This window comes from Chiloscyllium plagiosum, unplaced genomic scaffold (assembly GCF_037043375.1).
Source record: "Chiloscyllium plagiosum isolate Xiang-an unplaced genomic scaffold, Cpla_swu_hap1 HiC_scaffold_4, whole genome shotgun sequence".
Lineage (NCBI taxonomy): Eukaryota > Metazoa > Chordata > Chondrichthyes > Orectolobiformes > Hemiscylliidae > Chiloscyllium > Chiloscyllium plagiosum.
Window position 1 is genome coordinate 53,894,982 of NW_028270142.1, and position 22,956 is coordinate 53,917,937.

General features: G+C 38.5%; 1 protein-coding gene across 14 annotated transcripts in view; it reads right to left on the minus strand.

The window, feature by feature from the left end:
- The window catches only part of LOC122549183 (protein MTSS 1-like), a 189,440-nt gene that overhangs the window by 150,998 nt on the left and 15,486 nt on the right, over positions 1 to 22,956 (minus strand). For all 14 annotated transcript variants that reach the window (XM_087986260.1, XM_087986257.1, XM_087986256.1 and 11 more), the window contains exons 2-3: positions 13,567 to 13,628; positions 7,595 to 7,668 (exon numbers count right to left, since the gene is read on the minus strand). In XM_087986260.1, the coding sequence (XP_087842386.1) occupies positions 7,595 to 7,668; positions 13,567 to 13,628 (136 nt within the window). The remainder of the gene's footprint in view (positions 1 to 7,594; positions 7,669 to 13,566; positions 13,629 to 22,956) is intronic.

Below are 22,956 nucleotides of genomic sequence, written 5' to 3' on the forward strand. Positions count from 1 at the left end.
TGATTTCATGTATTAAACTATCAGAGTCAATATTGGAGCTATCCTATTAAGAACATAAATACATTTCCATCATCAAAATAATACTTTCACCACCAATAACACGTAGTCATGCTCATACTTCCCTTTTACGTGTTAAAAAAGAAATTCAGATCTTAATCAACAAAAGTACCTGCTGAGAAGCCTATCTCAATTTTACTCAAATTCTTCTCATGCAATTACCTACTATGACATTACACTGTATCGGAGCACCAATGTCAGCCTATGGTACTGTTCATATTTGAACAACCTCTACTGAGGCGAAGTAAAGGGGTACTACTCACAACCATGAAATTGGACCCCAGTAAACTGAAGGTGGAGGTACCAAAATCATTTCTATCATGGCTAACATATGTATCACATAATTATCATAGAATGGCCACAGCACAGAAAAGAGGCAATTCAGTCTATATATCTATGTTGATCCTCTGAGAAAACACTTTCTGGTGGAAGTTTTCCCCTCGTATTTCCATTGGTTTACTTGTCAATTACCTTAAATCTATGCTTTCTTGTTCTCAATCTTATCATCAATGGAAACAGTGTCTAATTTGCCAATAGTCCTCATTATTTTGAGTACCTCTTGAAAATCACCCCATTTCTCCAAGGAGAACAGTCCTAAATTCTCCTATCTTTCTACGTAACTCCACATCCCTGGAACCAGTCCCATGATTCCTTTCTGCACTCTCTCCAATTTCTTTATATCCTTCCTTAAGTTTAGTACCCAGAATAGGTTGTAATATTCCAGATGGGGCCAAACCAAGTGTTTTATGCACATTTAACACAAGGTCCTTGCTGGATGTAGGTTTGCTCGCTGAGCTGAAAGGTTCATGTTCATAAATTTTGTCACCATACTAGGTAACATCTTTACTGAGCCTCTGGAAAAAGCATTGCTGATGATTCCTGCCTTCTATTTATATGTTTGGGTTGCTTTGGGTTGGTGATGTCATTTCCTGTGGTGATGTCATTTCCTGTTCTTTTTCTCTGGGGGTGGTAAATCGGCTACAAGTCAATGTGTTTGTTGATAAGAGTTCCAGTTGGAATGCCATGCTTCTAGGAATTCTCGTGCTTGTCTGTTTGACTTGTCTTAGGCTGGATTTGTAGTCCCAGTCGAAATGGGGTCCTTCCTCATCTGTGTGTAAGGATATTAGTGAGAGAGGGTCATGTTGTTTTGTAGCTCGTTGATGTTCATGTTTTCTGGTGGCTAGTTTTCTGCCTGCTTGTCCAATATAGTGTTTGTTACAGTCTTGCACGGTATTTTGTAAATGACATTAGTTTTGCTTGTTGTCTGTGTAGGGTCTTTCAAGTTCATTAGCTGCTGTTTTAGTGTATTGGTGGGTTTGTGGGCTACCATGATGCCAAGGGGTCTGAGTAGTTTGGCAGTCATTTGTGAGATGTCTTTGATGTAGGGGAGAGTGGCTAGGGTTTCTGGATGTGTTTAGTCTACTTGTTTTGGTTTGTTGCTGAGAAATCTGCTGAGAAATGAGTTACAAATCTTCTCAAAACTCACTAAAAAAGTCCTTGCTTCTATATCTATGCTGGACTCTACTGATAAAGCCCAGAATGACATATGCATTACTGACCATCTTCTCAATCTATCCTTCAATGGTTTATATTCTTTAAACACCCAGATCCCTCTGTACCTGCCCTCATTATCAATAGACAAGCTATAATCAAGATCTAAACGCAAGTGCCCATTCAACAAAAATAATTTGCTCTCCAAGTTAAGTGAAGCAGGTAAAGCCAATTCACTATTCCTCTCAAATTTGCTTAAGGTGCTAACGGACGCCCTTCTAATCTGGTTGTAGTCATTATAATGATGGAGCTTGATAAAAAAATTCCAGAAACATGACCCAGTACCAGTCATGGAACAGCAATAAATGTCCACACTAGGATGGTGCACATTTGATTAGGACATTGCAGCTGGCAGTGTTCTTATGACATTATTTCTAGACCTCAGTGGTAAAGGTCACAAGGAATGTGCTAAATATAGCTTGGTGAATTATAGCAGTGTATTCTGGGAATACTACATTGAAAGCCAAAGAAGCAAACTGTTTTATCATGTGTGATGTAAAAGGTGTTGCAGCTGCACTCATCTAGAGTGGGACTACACAACCAGCCAAAGACAAGTCAAACAGAGACAAGCATCTTGAGCTGGTGTAACCACGATGGTAAACAATGACAAAAGGTAAATCAGTGAGGAAAGATACTGACCGAAAAGATCATTAAATAGAATCAGTGTAGGTAGACATTAGAAGCAGCAAAGTTTAGAGAACACCTGATGGGATTCAGTTATGGACACCTTCCTCCCCCCCCAAATGATCATACTGTCGAACACAGCCTTATAGAATGTGCAAAAACGGTGATAATCTAAAAATGATTGGGGTACTTTCATTTTCAGATAAACAGTAAAACTGGGAAAGATGGTCTTGAAGCAAAATGTAAAATACTTCTGTGACAGTTGCATGAAGCAATACCGTGTGGACTCAAATAGAGATAAAGCTTTTTAATATCTAGTCTTGTGTAATGAGGCAAAGTTAATGAGTAATCTCACTGTAAACATTCCATCGGGAATTGGTCATCATGATGCAATTGAATTAATGTTGAGATTGAAAGCAACATATTTCGATCATAAACAAGCATCTTAAACAAATCCAGTTACATGGGTTTGAGGAGAGAACTAGTTATGTTTGACTGATTAAACAGATTAATAGATATGACTATGAATTAACAGTAGGGAAAACAATTAAAGAAATTATTCAAAATATTCACCAAAAATATATTCCATTGGGACACAAAATCTCAGCTCAAAGATCCATCTGTGGCTTACTGTGGAAATTAAGCACAGTATTAGCTTTAAAGAAGAGGCTTATAAAGGTTTCTAAGAATAGCAGCAAGCCTGAGTATTAAGAATGAAACTTGAAGGGCCATCAAAAGTCTAATAAAATGCAACAGCAAACTAATAAGGAATACAAATTCAGTCTGCAAGAGCTTTTTACAAGCATATGAAAAGGAAAGGGGTAACTAAAGCAAATGTTGGTCCCTTTGAAACAAAAGCAGGAGAAGTTATTACGAGGTATTAGGAAATGGCAGACACTGAACAAATAAAACTCAGATTTCAGAAATGGAGGTTAACATAGTTGCTAAAATATGAGGAAATCAAGAAAATTATCCTACACAGAAAATATTACTATAAAAATTTAGGTGAGTAAAATCTGATAAACTGTCAGGACCATCAGCTTACACTTGAATAAAGAAAGTGGGAGAGAATCCTCTGGCCAGGATTTTCTAGACTTCCTTAGATTCTGGCATGGTCCCAAATGAATTGAAAAGTAGCAAAGACTACATCATTAATCATGAAAATAAGCTGATAGAAAATAGGCCAGTTAGCCTGACGTCAGTCACTGGAAAATGCTGAAATATATTACTAAGGAAGTCTTAATAATGCATTTAGAAAATCACAGCATGATCAAAATCAACAGGGGATTATGCAAGAGAAATAGTAATTGATAAGGTGCATAGTACATATCATATACCTGGGATTTTCAAAAGGCATTAGAAATGGTCAATTGGCAAGGGCTCATAGAATCGAAGGTAATATACTAACATGAAGGAGGATTGGTTAATGAATGGCAAATAAAGAGTATGTATGAAAGGGACATTGGCAAGTTGATAGACTATGGTTATTGAAAAGTGTTGCAAGAGCAGTGCTGGGGCTTCAGCTATTTCAAACCTTATTAATGATTTAGACAGAGAAAATGCAATGTACCTAAGTTGGAGACAAAAGTGTTCGTGGAAGTGTTAGTTGAGAGGAGGACAGAGGCAACAAAGAGATGTGAACAGTTTTAGGTGAGTGGGTAACAAGTGGGTAACAAGTATATCACATGAGGAAATCGGAGGTTCTTTGGCTGTCAAAATAAAAGCAGATTTTATTTTACAAAAGCACGACACTTGTAAGTGCTAATGTTCAAGGAGACAAGTGTGCTTGCACAAGAAACCCAAAGGTAGCTTGCGATAGGACTGAATTTTTTTTTCAATAATTAATTACTGACTTCAGTCAGAGAAAAAAAATTGTATTATGTTTAATTATGATCAGTCATAAAACAATTATTTCTCCGGGACAAAAGCCATATAGTATCATGGTAACGGATATATTTCTCATTTAAGTACAATTCTTTTTCAGAAAGATGGTTGAGAATGAAATTATAATGACTGTCTAAAATCAGTGTGCATTATAGAGCACAGAGAGAAAGTCTGAAGGGTTCCACCTGAAGAATGTCTTTGGAACTTCAGACAGCAACACTTCAAAAAGAGAGATGCCAAAAAACTGAACTGTGATCTCCTGCGGGTTGTATACCAGACTACAGGTTGAAAAAGAGACAGTTCCAAGTGAAAAACATATTTGTATTTTACCCTTCCAAAAATACACAAGAGATACTGTTTAAAAACTAACTGAAACCCTAACCTGTCATGCTGAAGTGTTGGTATGCTCGTGTGCTAACTTGTCACTTGAGATGCACAGTGCAGATATGTGCTGTGAACACACACAGCTGAGAACTTACACTAAATATCTCTACAGATGCAGTTGAAAGAAAAATTCTCTCTGATTGCTAAACACAAGTCATCAGCAAAGCCACTCTGTTAAAGGAAAATGGACAATCTCCTTTCAGATAATTGCAAAACCAAGACATTTCAAATAACTGCCAAAGTCAGTGCTACTGGAATCATCCACCTGAATGACCACAATGTTTCACAATCTATTCATAACAGAGAAGTCAAAGATTGATTTTTTTTTAAACCTTTACTTTCTGGGCTCACCTTTCATATGTAACCTGTGTGTGTGTCTCATGTTTTATTATCTTTTCTCACATTGTAGTAGCAAAATTTATATTCTTTCTTTCACTGAAGAAAGCCTGGTTTACATTGAGTCTTTTTAAAATATAAATATATTTAGGTTGGGAAGTCATATCCACTAGGAAGGGCTTATTTTTAAATTAATCTTGCTGTGATCAATGAAAAGAATGGTGAGTAAAGAAGTAGAACCAGTTCGTCCCTCCTCATCAAGCAGTATAAAACAACTGGGGGCTCTTGCCCGAGGAACAATATTATTTCCTCTCTGAAGGTTCATAGCCCTTTATAGAGTCATATCTTAGAGGTTTGCAGATGCTCCATTGTTGATTATATTTAAAGTTGGGATATGAGCAGATTTTATGCCTTTTAGGCATTTAAGGGATATAAAGAGCAGGCAGTAAAGTCAAAGTCCAAGATAAGAACACTAATATTGAATGACTGAGTAAACTTGACGGTATAGTCTACTCCTGTTCCAATCTAATCTTCAAATACCTGGTGAGCCATTCTTTTTAAAAGTATCCAGTCTATTTTCTGCTTTGTAGTCACACTGTTGACAGAGCTGGTTGAGTTAAGCTTCCGAACATTAGTGATTCCCAAAATGCTGATGGGGAGGACTTGGTTATTGAAGTTTGTACCTTACTGTGACTGCCAGACTCTTGCGATGGAACTGTAAAATGGTTCAAATAATGATATTATGTTGTCTTGTAAGTTAACACAGGCTGCTTTATTATTGAGGGGTTCTGAATGAAGCTGAACACTGTCAAAGTATCAGCAAATTGCTCCACTCCAGAGTACTAATAAAGCAGCTGAAAGAGAATAAACCTCTGGGAAACCTCTGCCATGTTATTCTGGGCCTCCAACAAATAGTGTCACAATTATAATCACTTTTATTTGTGTCACATAAGATGCTGGCAATGAAAAGTATTTTCCCTGACACCCAATGATCCAAGTTTCATTAGGACCCCATGGTATTTTAATGAGTCGAAAGTTACCTTGATATTAAGTCCAACTCCCCTCATCAGGCATTGAGGGCTTGCATCCTTGAATAGATCAAGTCTATGCTAAGACCAGGAGTCAACTGATACTGGCATAACTAAAACTGAGTACCAATAAGCAGGTATTGGAGTGTAGATGGTGTTTGACGTCATTATAACAACTCCAACACTCTACTGATTAAATTAGAGCTGGTGGCATGATAATTTAGCTGGTTTACATTAATCCTGTCTTTTGAGGATGGGACATAACTATTCTCCACACTTAATAAATACCAATATGATAACTCTGATAACTGCAAGTTTGTCTGGAGAGCGACAAGCTAATACATGGTCTTTAGTACTATAATTGGGACACTAACAGGGTGAACAGTGGCTGTGGTCAGTACAGTCACTTCTTAAACATTGAATTAAATTAATGCAATTTATTGGACATTTACTGCTATGACAGATGGCACTTTGAGAAAAGCTCAAACAAGATCATTCATTGATTTGTGTCATGAGCAAACAAATGTATTTCAACATAAACACCTTTTTCCATGTAGATCCACATAATTTCAACGTTATTTTTGCTACAAAATTAATATTTTTACATTTTTAAAGAAAGTAGCAACTACCATGTTGAATTTTTGTTTGGTTCTGTAGTTGAAGTCCAGATAGAAATTTAAATATCCTGTGCTCCTAGAAAAAATGAAAACGGCACACTGGTCTAAGAGTCAGCCCACATAATTGTTAGTATAAACAAATACCATAATTTCCCTTCTAATAACAGCATTAATCGCAATCATTTTCTACACCAACACAAAAGGATTATGCCAAGACTATTCCAACGCTAATATCATTGACTGCAGGTGCTTATCTAATGAGCTTTTCAATTCAGAAGAAAACAGGAAAGAATATAAAATAAATTTGGCTAAATATCTATTATTATGTACAAAATTAAAAGTTTTATGTCTGAGAATAAACTGATTTTGAAGGACATTTTACATCACAGTTTTCTGAATCAAATTGAGGTCAATAATTTCAGATCTGTTTGACCCCCATTTTGATTCTGTTTTACTGCTATGTGCTGGTCTGAACCTTACTGTTCACATTTTTGCTGCCAGTCAAGACTTCTCCATTATTGTGCCCTTCATTCTCACTCCAGTCAAATCTTTGCTCCTTTATACAATCATTACCATTCCCTTTGCTTTAGGTTATGTTTGATATTTAACCTCTCCTGTTCTCAATTTTATCTCCACACATTTCCTTCATTCTTCCTTGCCTGTACACACATCCAACAACAGAAAACCTATGATATTTTGCCTTCCTTCAGTTCTAAAAGAGCCTTATTCTTCTAGAAACATTCACTTTCTTCCTCAGATGCTGCCAGACCCACAAAATATTTCAAGCATGTGTAATTTTATTTTAATAGTATAATTTATCTTTTTTTAATGATATTCTGAAGCACACCACAGTTATTCTATAAATGAGAAAATAATTCACACTATAATTGAGTAGTCAAGTAAAGCAGAAAGTAATTACACATGAAAAGCAGAATATTAAATTGTTATATTAGATGCCCCTTTAACTTTATAATTTAAAGGTTGATATTTGGCAATACCCAACAACTAAATTAATGCATTAAACAATGAAAGTATTACACAAAAGGAACCTAGCTGGAAAGCAAGACATCCAGTTAAAATCTGTGACGAGCTACTAAACAGAGAATTGCTTACCACGTGTGTTCGTAGCCATGTCTGCCACTTTCTGAAATGCATCCAAAAAGGCAGCAGCAGCCATCACTGTTGTCCTGAAACAGAAATAAAAACTATGAACACTAATTTATTAATTCTATTCTGTTTACTTTTAAATGAAAGTTCTATATCATATTAGGCACTACAGGTTGGATTTTCCTCTTTACTGCTGGGATACAGAGAATGATAAAATCCATCAAAAGAAATGGTGGAAGCACCATAATGACATAGCATCTACCTCATCAAATTCTTCAAATCAGTTCTGAAGAGTAATCCATCTAATCTTGCTTTAAAAGAGAGTTGCCAGTATGAGAAATGCTGGAAGCTCATTGCTGTTACATGTAATATCCACTCCTTGGTTTGCAGTTCAATGTCTAAGTATTTCTGTTCATGTTAGTAATGTCTTCAATCGGAAAGCAACCTGGAAGATCTATCTTTTAAGAATTTCTGCACTATTTCCCATATAATCCATACCACTCAGTCATACATAATTGATCATCCTAAACTGAAAGTTCAAATTAAAACTTGTCACCAAAACATAAAAATTGGTTCAAACAGCTGCCTCATAAATTGTAAATAATAATGATGTGTATTGTTCCAAGTATAAATCCTACAGGGGAAAAAAAGTGATGCGTTTGTTCAAAAATAAGATTAAGAACTGAGGTGAATAAATTATCTATCACACACCTCTGAAATTGGTGGGACTTTAACCTATGTAAGATTTTGCTTACAGGAGACTCATCAGATTGCTCCAACGAGAGTGAAATGCTCTCAAACTTACTCTAGCTGCACTTCTAACTAGAAAAGATCAAAAGATATATATACTACTAACTAAGCTCTACTTCTTGACTATGCTTACCAAGAATTCTGTTAAGAACATTATACAAGTTTAATTTATAATTTTTTTAGTGGCTTCAGAGTTCTTGAGAGCTTGGTGCTAAAGAGTCTGGAGGCCTTTGCACTTACTGGCATTTACATTTATTTGAGATCTTACAACGTTGAAGTGAAAAACTGGGGGTGAGTATTTCACTACATTAAAAATCTAGAGAAAAAAATGTTGTTGCTTAGTGACATACAGTGACAGAGCCCTCCAGAAAGTCAGTGTGCACGTGGGTATGATAGAGTGTGGAGACTGTTCAACTATTTCAGAATAAATCTGGCAAAAACAATTGCTAGAAATGGAGGTTAGGGAATTTGTATTAGCTCTAACATTAATGAAATACTGAGTTTAGTTTACAGTTTGTTTTAGGTATCTTAGGATACCTGGGTGTTTGTAAAAATATTGCTGAGCAAAAAGGAACTGTAAATTTGAATCTTTTTCTAGTGTTTCTAATGAAGTTTTTCCAATTTGTTTGACTAGTGCAATATAGTTCAGTTTGTTCCTTTATTGGTATACTGGCTTCCACAGTTAAGATCTAACAAGTCAGGTTTCATTGTGAGATCTGACTTGTCCGGTATTAATGTCACCTAGGATTGTAGCAATTACATGAATTATATATTTTCCCAGATAATAGTGGAATTGTTAAATAGGTTGCCTATTCATAAGACGAAAGGAAAATCATTTAATTGCTTCAAACAAGAGCCAAGACACATTTCTGATTGAGGCAGAAATCACTTCTTATAGCAACATGAAAGTGGATAACAATTAATCAGAAATAGAGTCATCCTCAGGATTTATTTCAATCATATAAAGAATCAGATAGAAACTTTCCAAATTTCTTTTCTTAGGTGGTCTGAATTTCTCAGCCATTTTCTCAATCCTCCCAGGAGATTATCCACTTTATTCAAAAGTAATGCAATGTAACCATTATTTGGGGCAGGCAAATTGGCTAATAGATCTTAACCTGTCAATTTTTTTCAGAATCCCTACAGTATGAAAACAGGCTCTTCAGCCCAACAAGTCCACACCCTCCGAAGAGTAACCCACCCAGATTCATTCCCCTACTACTCAACATTTACCCCAGATTACCTACATATCCCTGAACACAATGGGCAATTCAGCCAATTCACCTAACCTGCACATCTTTGGATTGTGGGAGGAAACCAGACCACCCGGAGGAAACCCACATCGACACAGGGAGAATGTGCAAACTTCAAACAAACAGTTGCTAGAAGCTGGAATCGAACCCAGATCCCTGGCGCTGTGAGGCAGCATTGCTAACCACCAATGCAACAAGTCAATATTTATTTTTCGCAGGAGACTTTCAAGGTGGTAGATTAAATTTCAATATGGTTATTTCCTGAAATAAAAGCATTTAAGATACAAATAACTATTCAAACTTTGATTTTTCACTAACCTATCTGAATGTCAAAAATCAGTTATGTGCCTAATACTAACAGAAATGAGTGTAAACAAATAGATTCCTTTACGTGTTAACTATACACGAAAACAGAATTAAACTGTTCTGAGATTCATTTAAACAGAGTAAAATCCAAACATTAGGTGATTCTTTTTGCAGTTTCCATGTGTTCTTCCAAATTCTCGCCAGTGTTCTCTAACTGAATCCTTGCCAAAAGGAGGATGAAGAGTTCCTGATTCAGTTATTTCCATTCAACTGAAATAGTTAACCAAAACTGAAGAATAAGATCTGTAAACTCTTTAGAATACCTAAAGTACTGCATAATAAGGGGAAAAATTTGTGCTCTTGATACATGCTCTCAATTAAGCATTTCAAGCCTTTGCAATTCGAAAACTTGTGCAAGTATTTAACAGTTGTGAATTTAAGATGAAGGCACATCCATATGACCATGTTAATTGCTTCGCAAACCAAGACACTACTGCTGACCAAATGGTGCAGACATCTCCTCCCTAAATAGCGTAGGATGCTGGAAATAGCAGCAATTGTGTCACAAATTGGCATACTTGGTAGAAGCAGCTTACACACTCGTGTTCGGATTGAAATCTATTTGTAAAAGTGATTAAAATTCCTTCAGAACCAATTTAAGACACTAGCAGACACTGGAGCAAGGAACTGAAAATTTGCTTCTCGATGGGCAATGATTTTATTCATTTTAAGTACAACTCGTCATGTGTTGAACCTGAGTGTCCATGCTTTGGGTCCATTCACACTTCGTGAATCCATCTGTTCATGAAAGAGACAAGATAAAAGACATACTTTTATGATATTCCGGTTATGGAAGGAGTTCAAAGAAGGTCTACCAGACTAATTCTTGGGAAGGCAGGACAGATGGAAACTGGATTGATTAGAGTCGTTGAGGAGGGCAATGTTCACTAGAGTTTAGAAGAATGAGGGAAGATCTCATAGAAATATTCTAATAGGATTAGACAGAATAGATATGGGAAGAATGATCTTGATGACCAGGGAATTATGGATTACACGAATTATATATATTTTTCCAGATAATAGTGAATTTGTTAAATAGGTTGCCTTAATTGCTTCAAGCAAGAGCCAAGACACATTTCTCATTGTGGGGGAAGGGGGTTCACAGTCTAAGGAGAAAGGGTAGGTATTTTCTGACAGTAATGAAGAGGAATTTCTTCACCAGATAGTACAGATTCTGTGAAATTCTCTGTCACAGGAAACTGGTCAGACCAAAACATTGAAAACATTCAAAGAGGAGTAAGATATAGTTATTTGGACAAAAGGGAAAAGACAGGAACAGGATACTGAGCTCGATGATCAGCCATGATCATATTGAATGGTGCAGCAGGTTCAAAGGACTAAATGGTCTACTCCTGTTCCTATACTCCAAGAGCCATCTAAAAAGAGATGGGTATATAGTATACAGGTAGGAATTTGAGCCCATGTCCTTCACCCTTTTGTTCCAAGTGTAACGTTAAGGTTTGAACTTTCCCTTCCTGATAGTGGAAGTCTTTAAGCACGATATGTACAATGTTTTATTGGCCTAGAAAAACTTAGAAATCACAAAATTAATAGAATTGAGCAAAGAGCAGTTTGGGTCAAGCGTTCTCATATTCTCAAGCAGGTTGCTTCAAAATTGTGGACAGTGAGAATCCCTAAGAGGAGGAATGCAGTCTCACCTCCTTATTCCACATATTTCCAACCAAACAAGGTCTATCCATCCAGCTTAATTTCCCACATGAAATTCTGCAGTTTAGTAAGAATTGGGATTCAGAAGAGGAAGGCAGCCTCTTCTGCCATCCTCCTCTTCAAACTAAGAATACATTTTCCCTGACTGGAAATACATTCCCTTCATCCCCTACACACAATAACCAACCTTAACTTTTTGAAAGGGAGGAGCATTAACTGTTGCAAGGATCAGTTTATCCATTTTGCCTGGCAGACCTTTAATCCCAAATGATGCACTGTAAAACATTTGAAGTGATCTACTGGGCACCTGAAATATAGGTAAAATAAGTAAGCTTGAATACTTTACTTTCTACTTTTACAGGAAAATCTTGCAATTTTAGCCATGGTACCTGCAAAATATCCAGAAAGCATCCAGAATATGTTTAAAGCCACAAAGCTCACTGCTTTAGATAGTCCTTTATTGAAAGTGTATGTCAATTACATCTGTATAATGCTGCTTGTAAAGGAGTGGAAAAAAAAGACTGCACAAAAACAAAATCAAAAATTATTATATTTCAGGGATGCAACAGTGTTCTGAAAATCCTGATGCAATCTCAACACACTTAATATTTTATCATTGGTGTGACAGTAATTTTATATTCATATGGAGTTGAATAAATGAAGAAACAGAGTTAACTTTTCCTAGTCTTTGTTATCAAGTGTCAGCATCAAACACTCCATTCTGCATTGTTCCAAGCTGTGTATTAACAGAATCTACAAGGAGTTAAACATTTTATTCAGCAGTTTGAACGTTTCCAACTTCTATACATTGCACATTTACTATTGCAGTTGTATAACGGAACAGGCAATTTAATATGATTTTCAGCGGGTTCAGGTCCACTACAAATTTAATCAACAGTATCCAAACTTATTTTGTTTAGAGAACAGACAACCTGTTCAGCAAGACTTTGATTGATGCAATTCAGATTTGATGGAAAACATTGGTAATGCAGGTGAATGGACAGATATTAAACCATAACTGTCTTCAATCAAACAAGCACTTTTGAAGGAATAGATATTAAACAATAATGAGGAAACAAAAGGAACTGAATTAATTTCAGTTCTGCAGCATTCAACAATGCCTATTTTTTTAAAAAGAACTTGCAAATATTGGTAGAAATAAACCTTAATTTTGTGTTATTCAAATTTAGGTAAAGGTAAAGTTGCCATAATCCTACCAGACCATTCGGCTGCTGTCTCATTAGTGAGTGAGACAACTGGTGGTGATTAAACCTGAGGGTCTCCACTCCTCAGGTGATGGGAGAAGTTGAGAAAGACAGGACTTCATGGTAACCTCAGTAAGTACAGGAAGTGAACCAATGCTGTTAGCATCACTCTACACCACAAACCAGCCATCCAGCCAACTGAGCTAGCCAACCACTACTTTATTCAAATTTAAAGTAGCAGTTAAAGTAAATTACAAAGCCCCTATATTTCAATTACATAAAAATAATTTAAACAATGAAAAATTATAGTAGTTTTTCCTTTATTAAATTGATACAATATATTCAGAAGGGTTTTTATGCCATGGTGCTTGTTATATTCTAATCAATTTTATGTAGCTCACCACAATTTCAAGAAAATAAAAAATCAGTCTTCATGACTGCGATTTGCATCTTCAGCTTTTTAGAGCATCATCCATACTGCAGGTTTGAGCCACACAACACTCAGAATCTAGCAAATTCAAGGCTAGTAACTTGACAGGCTGTATTTTGACAACATGAAGGTCTTAAAGGATCGACTGGTAGCATCAGAATTCTAAACAGTTTTTTAAAAAACATTTTATTGGGCAAATTTCCCTTTATCCCCTCAAGTGTCTTTTAATTCAAATCAGAACTTACACCATCAAATTACCAGTTTCTAACTATTAGTCCAGAAGTTTTTTTTTTAATGTTGGCTTACCTGAGTTGGGACTGCAGTTTACCCGCTTTGTTAATAAAATCTTCCCAGATCGGGTAGCTCCCCTGTGGAAAGAAAGAAAATAGTGTAAAACACAGTATTTTATGACACCTGCTAATTTTTGTATCATGTATAAAATAATGAACTTAAAGTTCTGCTATCCACTTGCTTCAAAACTCTTTGGATGTGGAGTCAGCCATTTTGGACTGAGATGTGGAACTGCTTTTTCAATCAAAGGGTATGCATCTGTGGAATTCTCTATCATAGAAGACTGTGGAGATATTCACTGAATGAATTAGAGAAACATATCTTTTTAGATTTTAAAAGCATCAAGGGGTATGGAGAGAAAGCAGGAATATGACATTGAGTAACAGAGGTCTGTGCCAATTGAAAACAACTACCTATTCTCATCCACTTTCCAGCATTTGGCATGTCACTTTCTATGGCTTGGCATCACAAATGTACATCTAAATACTTCTTAAATATTATGAGGATTTCTATCTCCATATTCTGACGGGCAGAGAGTTTCAGCTTCTCACCAATCTCCAAGTTAAAAAAAATTCCTCACCTCCTGTAAACCTCCTGGCTGCTTCCATTAATTCAATGACCCAAGTCATGATCCATCATTTTCTCTACGAAGGAGTAAGTTCCTTCCTGTCCACTCTGTCTATGCCCCTCAGTTTTATACATCTCAATCATTTCCCTGCTCAATCTCTTCCACTGCAAGGAAGACAACACCTGCTTATCCAATGTCTCTTCATTACTAAAACTCTTCACAGTGTCATACAGTGTGGAAATCCACACCAATGTTCCCAAATCAAACTAGCTCCACTTGCATGTGATTGGCGCATATCCCTCCAAACCTTGCCTATTCATGTACCGACCCAAATGTCTCTTAAATGCTTTAACTGTAACTACATCCACCAATTCTTCTGGCTTCATTCCACACATGAACCACTCTTTATAAAAGTTTTCTCCTCTCACTTCAAAAATATGCCCCCTAGTTTTGAAATTTCCCCACTCGAGGGAAAAGACCCTTGCTATTCACGTTATTTATGCCCCTCAATTTTATGAACCTCAATAAGGTCACCCTCAACCTCCTTTGCTCCAGTGAAAACAGTCCCTGTGTATTTTTAAAAGTCTAATACTTCATTCCCAGCAACAATCTGATAAATATTTTCTGCAGCGTTTCTAATTTGATAATATTCTTCCTATAATGTGAATTCCAGAACTGCATACAATATTCTCATTATGGCCTAACCAAATTTTTACATGGTTCCAGAATTTACCTCCTTGCTCTGAAACACTACATCTTAGTCTAGTATCCCATTAACCAACAAGGGTTGGTTAGCTCAGTTGGCTGGGTTACTGGTTTGTAGTATATAATTCCACCAAAAGCATGGTTTCAATTCCAGCTGAGATTACCATGAAGAACTTTCTTTCTCAACTTCTCCCCTCACCGGTGGCTTGGTGACACTCTGGTAAAACTACCACCTGTCATAACGTTCTAATGACAGAGCAGCCATCTGGTTTGATAAAACAATGGTGATTTTACCATTTATCTCATACACCTGCTTAGTCACTTTATCTACCAATACCACAACATAAAGGGGCCAGTGGACATGCACACCAAGATCCTCTGTTTCTCAGGTTACTACTGTTGATTATGTATTCCCTTGTCGTGTCTGTGCTACCTAAGTGTATCACCTCACGCTTATCCAAACTAAATTCCATTTGCCACTGATCAGCCCATCAGACTAGTCTGTCTATATCCTCCTGTAATTGAAGGCAATCCTCCTCACTATTTAACCAATTTCCAGATTGGCTGCAAACTTATTGATCTAAATTATTTATATATACCACAAACAGCAAATGCTCCAACAGTGATGCTGCGGAACCCCAGTGAACACGGTCGAGCATCACCCTCTCATTGCTGTCACTCAGCCAATACTGGATCCAATGAACCAAATCTTCTTGGATCCCATGGGTTCTTAGCTTGACTATTAGTCAATGCAGGATCTTATCAAAAGCCTTGCTGAAGTCTAAATAGTCCAAGCATTGCCCTCATCTACACACCTGGTCATATGTTTGACAAATTCAACCAAGTTGGTCAACCTTTATCAAAATCGCACTGTTTGTTCCTGATTAATCCCTGCCTCTCCAAGTACTGATTAATTCTGTCCCTCAGAATTGCTTCCAATAGTTCCTTCTCCATTGAGGTTAGACTGGCTAACCTGTAGTTTCCTGGTTTATCCTTTGCTTCTTTCTTCGATAAACGTACCACATTGGCTATCCTCCTGTCCTTTGGCATCTCTCCTGTGACCAAAGAGGAACTGAAAATTATTCCCAGTGCTCTGGCTATTTCTGCCCTTGCGTCATTCAACAGCCTGGGATACAATGCATCCAGCCCTGGAGATTGATACACTCTTGAGCTGGCATTCAAAACCTCTTCTCTATTTATGCAAATTTCTTTCCAGTACATCATGGTCTTCTCCCTGATTTCTACCCCCAGATCATCTCTTTCACCAGTGAACACTGTCACACAGTATTCATACAGAACCTCACTTACGTCCTCTGGCTCCACACACTAATTACATAATGGTTCTTAAAGGATCCTGCTCTTTCCATAGTTATTGTTTTACCCTTGATTTATTTCTAAACTTACTTAGGACTTTTCTTTATTTTGTTCTTTCATGCCTCTTTTTTTGTTCTCCAAATTTTGTTTTTTATGTTTCCCCTAAAGGGCTTCTGCTGTTTTCAGCCCTCAGTAGCTGCTATAAGCCCACCTTTCTGTCTTTATCAAATCAATGTACATACCTTGATATCCAGGGTTCATCAAATTCACTGGTCTCACCTTGGTCTTCAATGGAACATGACTGCATAGGACTTGCCCTAATCTCTTCTTGAATGTGACCCAAAGCTCTTACATAAATTTACAAAAAATATGTAAATTGGCCTTTCCCCATTATAGAACCTGAATTTAGGTATATCCTTGTCCTTTTCTATTACGATCTTGAATCTAACAGACTATGGTCGCTGTCTGCAAAATGTTACCCCACTTACCCAGCTCAATATTATAGAATCATAGACATCATCTTCTCACATTTTAATCTGTGCCCTCAACTCATCTGCTTTGTTAATCAGAATCTTCACATTAAAATAAATACCCACCAACCTTGCCAAGCTCCCTTGTGCCTCAAATGGCCTTTACATTTTATGCCTTCTTGAGATTGGGGATAAGCCATGATTAAATTGAATTTACAGCTGGCTCCAAGGCCATATGGCTTACTCCTGCTTATCCATTTATGACGCTTTTTCTATATTTTCTACCCAAACGTACTTTTGGTTAACTTAAATCATTTCATGCAACCTGAGGGAGTAAACCGGTCGTCTTTAAAGACTAGGTTATTTCCATTTAGCTCTAAGTGACCATGCAAATTACTGTCCACCGTATAACTAATTGAAAATTTGGTCATGCTCTATATTGGTAATCCTTTTTGAGATTACCTTGCACACATTTCACTTTTGAGCCAAGATACCATTCGGCTTTGAAATTATCTTTCTGTACCAAGCACTGGTATGTGGTGATTATATAGACCTTAAAAATCTGTGATCTTTCACAGATCCTAGCTTCGTATCAATGAATTGATTTCTTAAACAAAAAATGTATATCCAGCGAGTTCACACAAAATCTGTGACACAAAATGCTGTCTTGCAGATTAATGTAATTGATTAATCTGTTGATGCATTCGTTGCCAGGACCCAGTGCTAATTCAGGATCATCGTTATATTACATAACTGACATAATCAGAGCAGACTTCAGCTTATTTCTTCAACTTATTCCTGAGAATTAAAATGTGTTTACCATTCATCAGAAAGTTGTTATTCAAAAAATTGAGCCATATAAAATATTGTGTCAGAAATAACAATGATCATATCATTTGAATTAAGCAACTTTTAATTCAAAAGGATAGGCTTTATTCACTAGTCAGCCATTAAATCACCCAACAGGCACAGTCATTTAAATTGCCAGTTGGTGGATGGCAGAAACGATAAGCACTTACAAGTAGCATAAATCACCAAAGAACATGCCTGCTCCTGTTATGTATAGATCAAGTAGCAGCTGAGCAGTAATTATCATTGATGCTTTTCAGAATTTTTGCTACAGCAAGCTTAATAATGTTTATTGTCGTGTTCATCATCAATGCCTCCTTTAATCCTGTGCATCAGCAAAACCATTGAACAGCAGTCAGAACACGCAAGATGTCTTTATGGAATGTTACATTGGTTGGAGATATGTGAGCATACAATTACAGCTCATTCTGAATATCCAATTTACATGGAACTCAAATGCTCATACAGTCATAAAGCCATACAGCATGGAAACAGACCCTTCGGTTCAACTCATCCATACTGACCAGGTTTCCCAAACTAAATTGGCACCATTTGCCGGTGCTTGGCCCATATACCCTCTAAATAACTCTTTAGAATATTGTAATTGTAACTGCATCTACTACTTCCTTTGGCAGTTCATCCCATATACACATCATCTGTGAAAAAGTTGCCCTGGGTCCCTTTTAAATCTTTCCCCTAAAAAGGGGTGACAGTGGCTTAATGGTTAGCACTGTTGGTTCACAGTGCTGGGGTCCCAGGTTCAATTCTAGCCTTTGGCAACTGTCTGTCTGTGTGGAGTGTGCACATTCTCCCAGTGTCTCTATGTGGGTTTTCTCCAGGTGCTCTGGTTTCCTCCCACAGTCCAAAGATGTACAGGTTAAATGGATTAGCCTTGCTAAATTGCCTGTAGTGATCAGGGATGTGTAGGTGAGGTGGATTTGCTATTGGAAGCGCACAGTTATAGAATAGGGAGTTGAGTCTGGGTGGGATGCTCTTTTTGGAGTCAGTGTGGACCTTTTGGACCAAATGGCCTGTTTCCACACTGTAGGGATTCAATGAATATACCCTTTAGTTTTGATTCCCCACCTGGGGTAAAGGCCTTTGCTATTCACCTTATCTATGTCCTTCATGATTTTATTAACTTCTATAAAGGTCACACCTCAAACTCCTACGCTGCAAATGATAGTAAATTCAAGAGCAAACATTTAAAAATATAACATTGCAAATTTAAGACTATATTAAAAGCAACAGGTACAAAGGACTCAGGCCAAAACTTCACACCTTTTTTTTTCTCCATATTACAAGGCTAAGGCAGTATTAAGCTTTTATTAGTGCCAATAAGAATTCAACCATCTGAATTCCTTTGATCATGACAGCTAAAAAGTGTCTCTGGCCAGATCCATATAAGAAAGGGGATTCTTATACCACATGGTCAGTGTGCCGGAGACTTTAGCAGAGAGAGACAAAGGCTAAGTGAGTATACTTTTTGAAATTTGCATCAAAATGGGAATTCAGTGCAAAGGGGAGAAATGTTTTTGATAAGGTTTACTACAAGAAATAAATTTTCCAGAATGCGCTGAGAGTGGAAGGTGAAAAAAGGTATAAGCCAAGAGGCTGTTCCACACTGAGATCAGTGGGGGAGTGGCATCACAAACTTCAGCTTGATGCAAGTGCAGGGAAAATAGACTTGATTAGGGAGCTTAAAATAAAGGAACCTGCAAGTGAGTAGTGACTATAAGATGATAGAATTTACCCTGTGAATTGAGAGGGAGAAGCTGGAATCAGATGTAACTGAATTAAAATTGAGGAAAGGTAACTACAATGGCATGAGGAAGGAGTTGGCCAGAATCAATTGGAAGGGGAGGCTGGAAGAGAAGATGGTGAAGCACCAATGGCTGGAGTTTCTGGGGGCGATGCCACGAAGAAAGAAGCACACTAAGGGGAGGATGAGGTGATCATGACTGACAAGGCAAGTCAGGGACAGCATAAAACAAAAAGAAAAAACATGCAATGCATTGAAGACTAATGAGAAGCCAGAGGATTGGGAAGCCTCTAAAAACCAGCAGAGGGTAACAAAGAAAGCAATAAGGCAGGAGAAGGTGAACTATGAAGTAAGCTAGCTAGTAATATAAAAGATTGCAAGAGTGTTTTTTAGATATATGAAAGGTAAGAGAAACAAGAGTGGACATTGGACCACTAGAAAATGAGGCTGGAGAAGCAGTGATAGGAAATAAATAATGACAGAGAAACTTAATAAGTACTTTGCAATAGATCTCGCATTGGAGACACGAGCAGCATACCAAAACTTCAAGAATGTTGGGGCAAAAGTGAGCATAGTATCTATCACTAAGAAGAAATTGCTGGGGAAGCTGCAAGGTCTGAAGGTGGATAAATCACCTAGATCACACAGCCCTAGAGTTCTGAATGAGGTAGTTGAGGAGATTGTAGAGGCATTTGTGGTGATCTTTCAGGTATCAATGGAGTCAGGGAAGGTCCCAGAGGACAGGATAATGGCCAATCTAAAACACCTTTTTAAGCTTTATTAAGGCTACAGGCCAGTTAGCCTGTCCTTAGGTAATATTTTACAGTCCAAAATGTGAGGTGCTGCATTATGGAAAGGCAACTCAGGGCAGGGCTTATACACTTAATGGTGAGGTTCTGAGGAGTGTTGCTGAACAAAGAGACCCTGGAGTGCAGATTCATAATTGCTTGAAAGTGGAGTCGCAGGTAGACAGGATAGTGAAGGTATTTGGTATGCTTGCCTTTATTGGTCAGTGCATTGAGTATAGGAATTGGGAGGTCATGTTGTGGCTGTCCAGGACATTGGTGATGCCACTATTGCTATACTCTGTTCAATTCTGATCTCTCTGCTATAGGAAGGACACTGTGAAATGTGAAAGGGTTCAAACAGATTTAAAAGGTTGTTGTCATGGTTGGAGGGTCTGACTTCAAAGGAGAGGCTGAATAGACTTGAGCTATTTTCCTGGCAGTGTCAGAGACTGAGGGTGACCTTGTAGAGATTTATCAAATCATGAGGGGCATTGATAGGGTGAATAGCCAAGGGACTTTTTTTCCCCAGGGTGGGTGAGTTCAGAACTAAAGGGCATAGGTTTAAGGTGAGAGAGAAAGAATTTAAAAGGGACCTAAGGAATAACTTTTTCACACAGAGGGTGGTGCTTGTGTGGAATGAGCTGTCAGAGGAAGTGGCGGAGACTGGTATAATTACAACATTTAAAAGACATCTGGATGAGTATATGAATAGGAATGGTTTAAGGAGGATATGGGCCAAATGGGACTAGAATTTATCTAGGATATGGTGTGGTCAGGTTAGAGCGAACTACAACTGTATTATTAAGGATGAGATTGTGGGGTATTTGAAAATAGGTAAAAACAATGACTGCGGATGCTGGGAACCAGAGTCAAGATTAGAGTGGTGCTGGAAAAGCACAGTTCAGGCAGCATCCCAGGAGCAGTAAAATCGACATTTCGGGCAAAAGCCTTTCATCAGGAATACAGGCAGAGAGCCTGAGAGGAGAGTGGGGGTGGGGAGATAGTAGTATAGAGTACAATAGGTGAGTGGGGGAGGGGATGAAGGTGATAGGTCGGGGGGGAGGGTGGAGTGGATAGATGGAAAAGATGATAGGCAGGTAGGACAAGTCATGGGGACAGTGCTGAGCTGAAAGTTTGGAACTGGGATGAGGTGGGGGAAGAGGAAATGAGGAAACTGTTGAAGTCCACATTGATGCCCGGGTTTGAAGTGTTCCGAGGTGGAAAATGAGGTGTTCTTACTCCAGGTGTCTGGTGGTGAGGGAGCGGCAGTGAAGGAGGCCCAGGAGATGTTCCCTAAAGCGCTCTGCTAGGAGGAGCCCAGTCTCCCCAATGTAGAGGAGACCGCATCGGGAGCAACGGATACAATAAATGATATTGGTGGATGTGCAGGTAAAATTTTGATGGATGTGGAAGGCTCCTTTGGGGCCTTGGATGGAGGTGAGGGAGGAGTTGTGGGTGCAGGTTTTGCAATTCTTGCGGTGGCAGGGGAAGGTAGGGAGGGTGGGTCGTAGGTGGGCGTGGACCTGACCAGGTAGTCACGGAGGGAACGGTCTTTGCAGAAGGCAGAAAGGGGTGGGGAGGGAATATATCCCTGGTGGTGGGGTCCATTTGGAGGTGGCGGAAATGTCGGCGGATGATTTGGTTTATGCTAAGGTTGGTAGGGTGGAAGGTGAGCACCAGGGGCGTTCTGTCCTTGTTACAGTTGGAGGGGTGGGGTCTGAGGGCGGAGGTGCGGGATGTGGATGAGATGCATTGGAGGGCACCTTTAACCACGTGGGAAGGGAAATTGCGGTCTCTAAAGAAGGAGGTCATCTGATGTGTTCTGTGGTGGAACTGGTCCTTCTGGGAGCAGATAAGGCGGAGGTGGAGGAATTGGGAATACAGGATGGCATTTTTGCAGGAGGTAGGGTGGGAAGAGGTGTAATCCAGGTAGCTGTGGGAGTCGGTGGGTTTGTAAAAAAATGTCGGTGTCAAGTCGGTCATCATTAATGGAGATGGAGAGGTCCAGGAAGGGGAAGGAGGTGTCAGAGATGGTTCAGATAAATTTAAGGTCAGGGTGGAATGTGTTGGTGAAGTTGATGAATTGCTCAACCTCCTCGCCAATGCAGTCATCAATGTAGCGGAGGAAGAGGTGGGGAGTGGTGCCGGTGTAATTACGGAAGAGACCCCGAGTACTTGAAAATGCATGGTAAAATAGGAGTGGGTCAGCAGGACTTCGTCAAAGGGAGGTTTCATGCCTGACACCTCTGATAGAATTTTGAAGGAGGAAATGAACAGATTAGACAAAGGAGAGCCAGTAGACATATCTAATTTGATTTCCAGAAGGCCTCTGACAAAGGTGCTGCACAAAAGGCTGTTAAATAACATAAGAATCCATGATGTTGGTCAAGATATTGGCATGGATAGAGAATTGACTGACTGGCAGAAAGGAGAGAGTAGGGAAAAAGGGCTCTTTTTCAGGATGGCAACCAAGGATGACTGAAGTTCTGCAAGAGTCCTTGTTGGGACAACAATTTTTCCTGTTACACATTCACAATCTGGATGAAGGATCTGAGGGCATTGTTATAGAAATGTACAGCACAGAAAGAGACCCTTCAGTCCAACTTGTCCATGCCGAGCAGATATCCCAACCCAATCTAGTCCCACCTGCCAGCACCCGACCCATATCCCTCCAAACCCTTCCTAGTCATATACCCATCCAAATGCCTTTTAAAATGTTGCAACTGTACCAGCCTCCACCACTTCCTTTGGCACCTCATTCCATACATGTACCACCCTTTGCATCAAGTCTGAAGATGACACAAAGATAGATAGAAGGACAGGTAGTATTGAGGAAGTGGGAAGTCTACAGAAAGATCTGTACAGACTGGGAGAGTGGACAAAGAAATGGCAGACGAAATATAATGTGGGAAAGTGGGAGATAATGCACTCTGGCAGGAAGAATAGAGT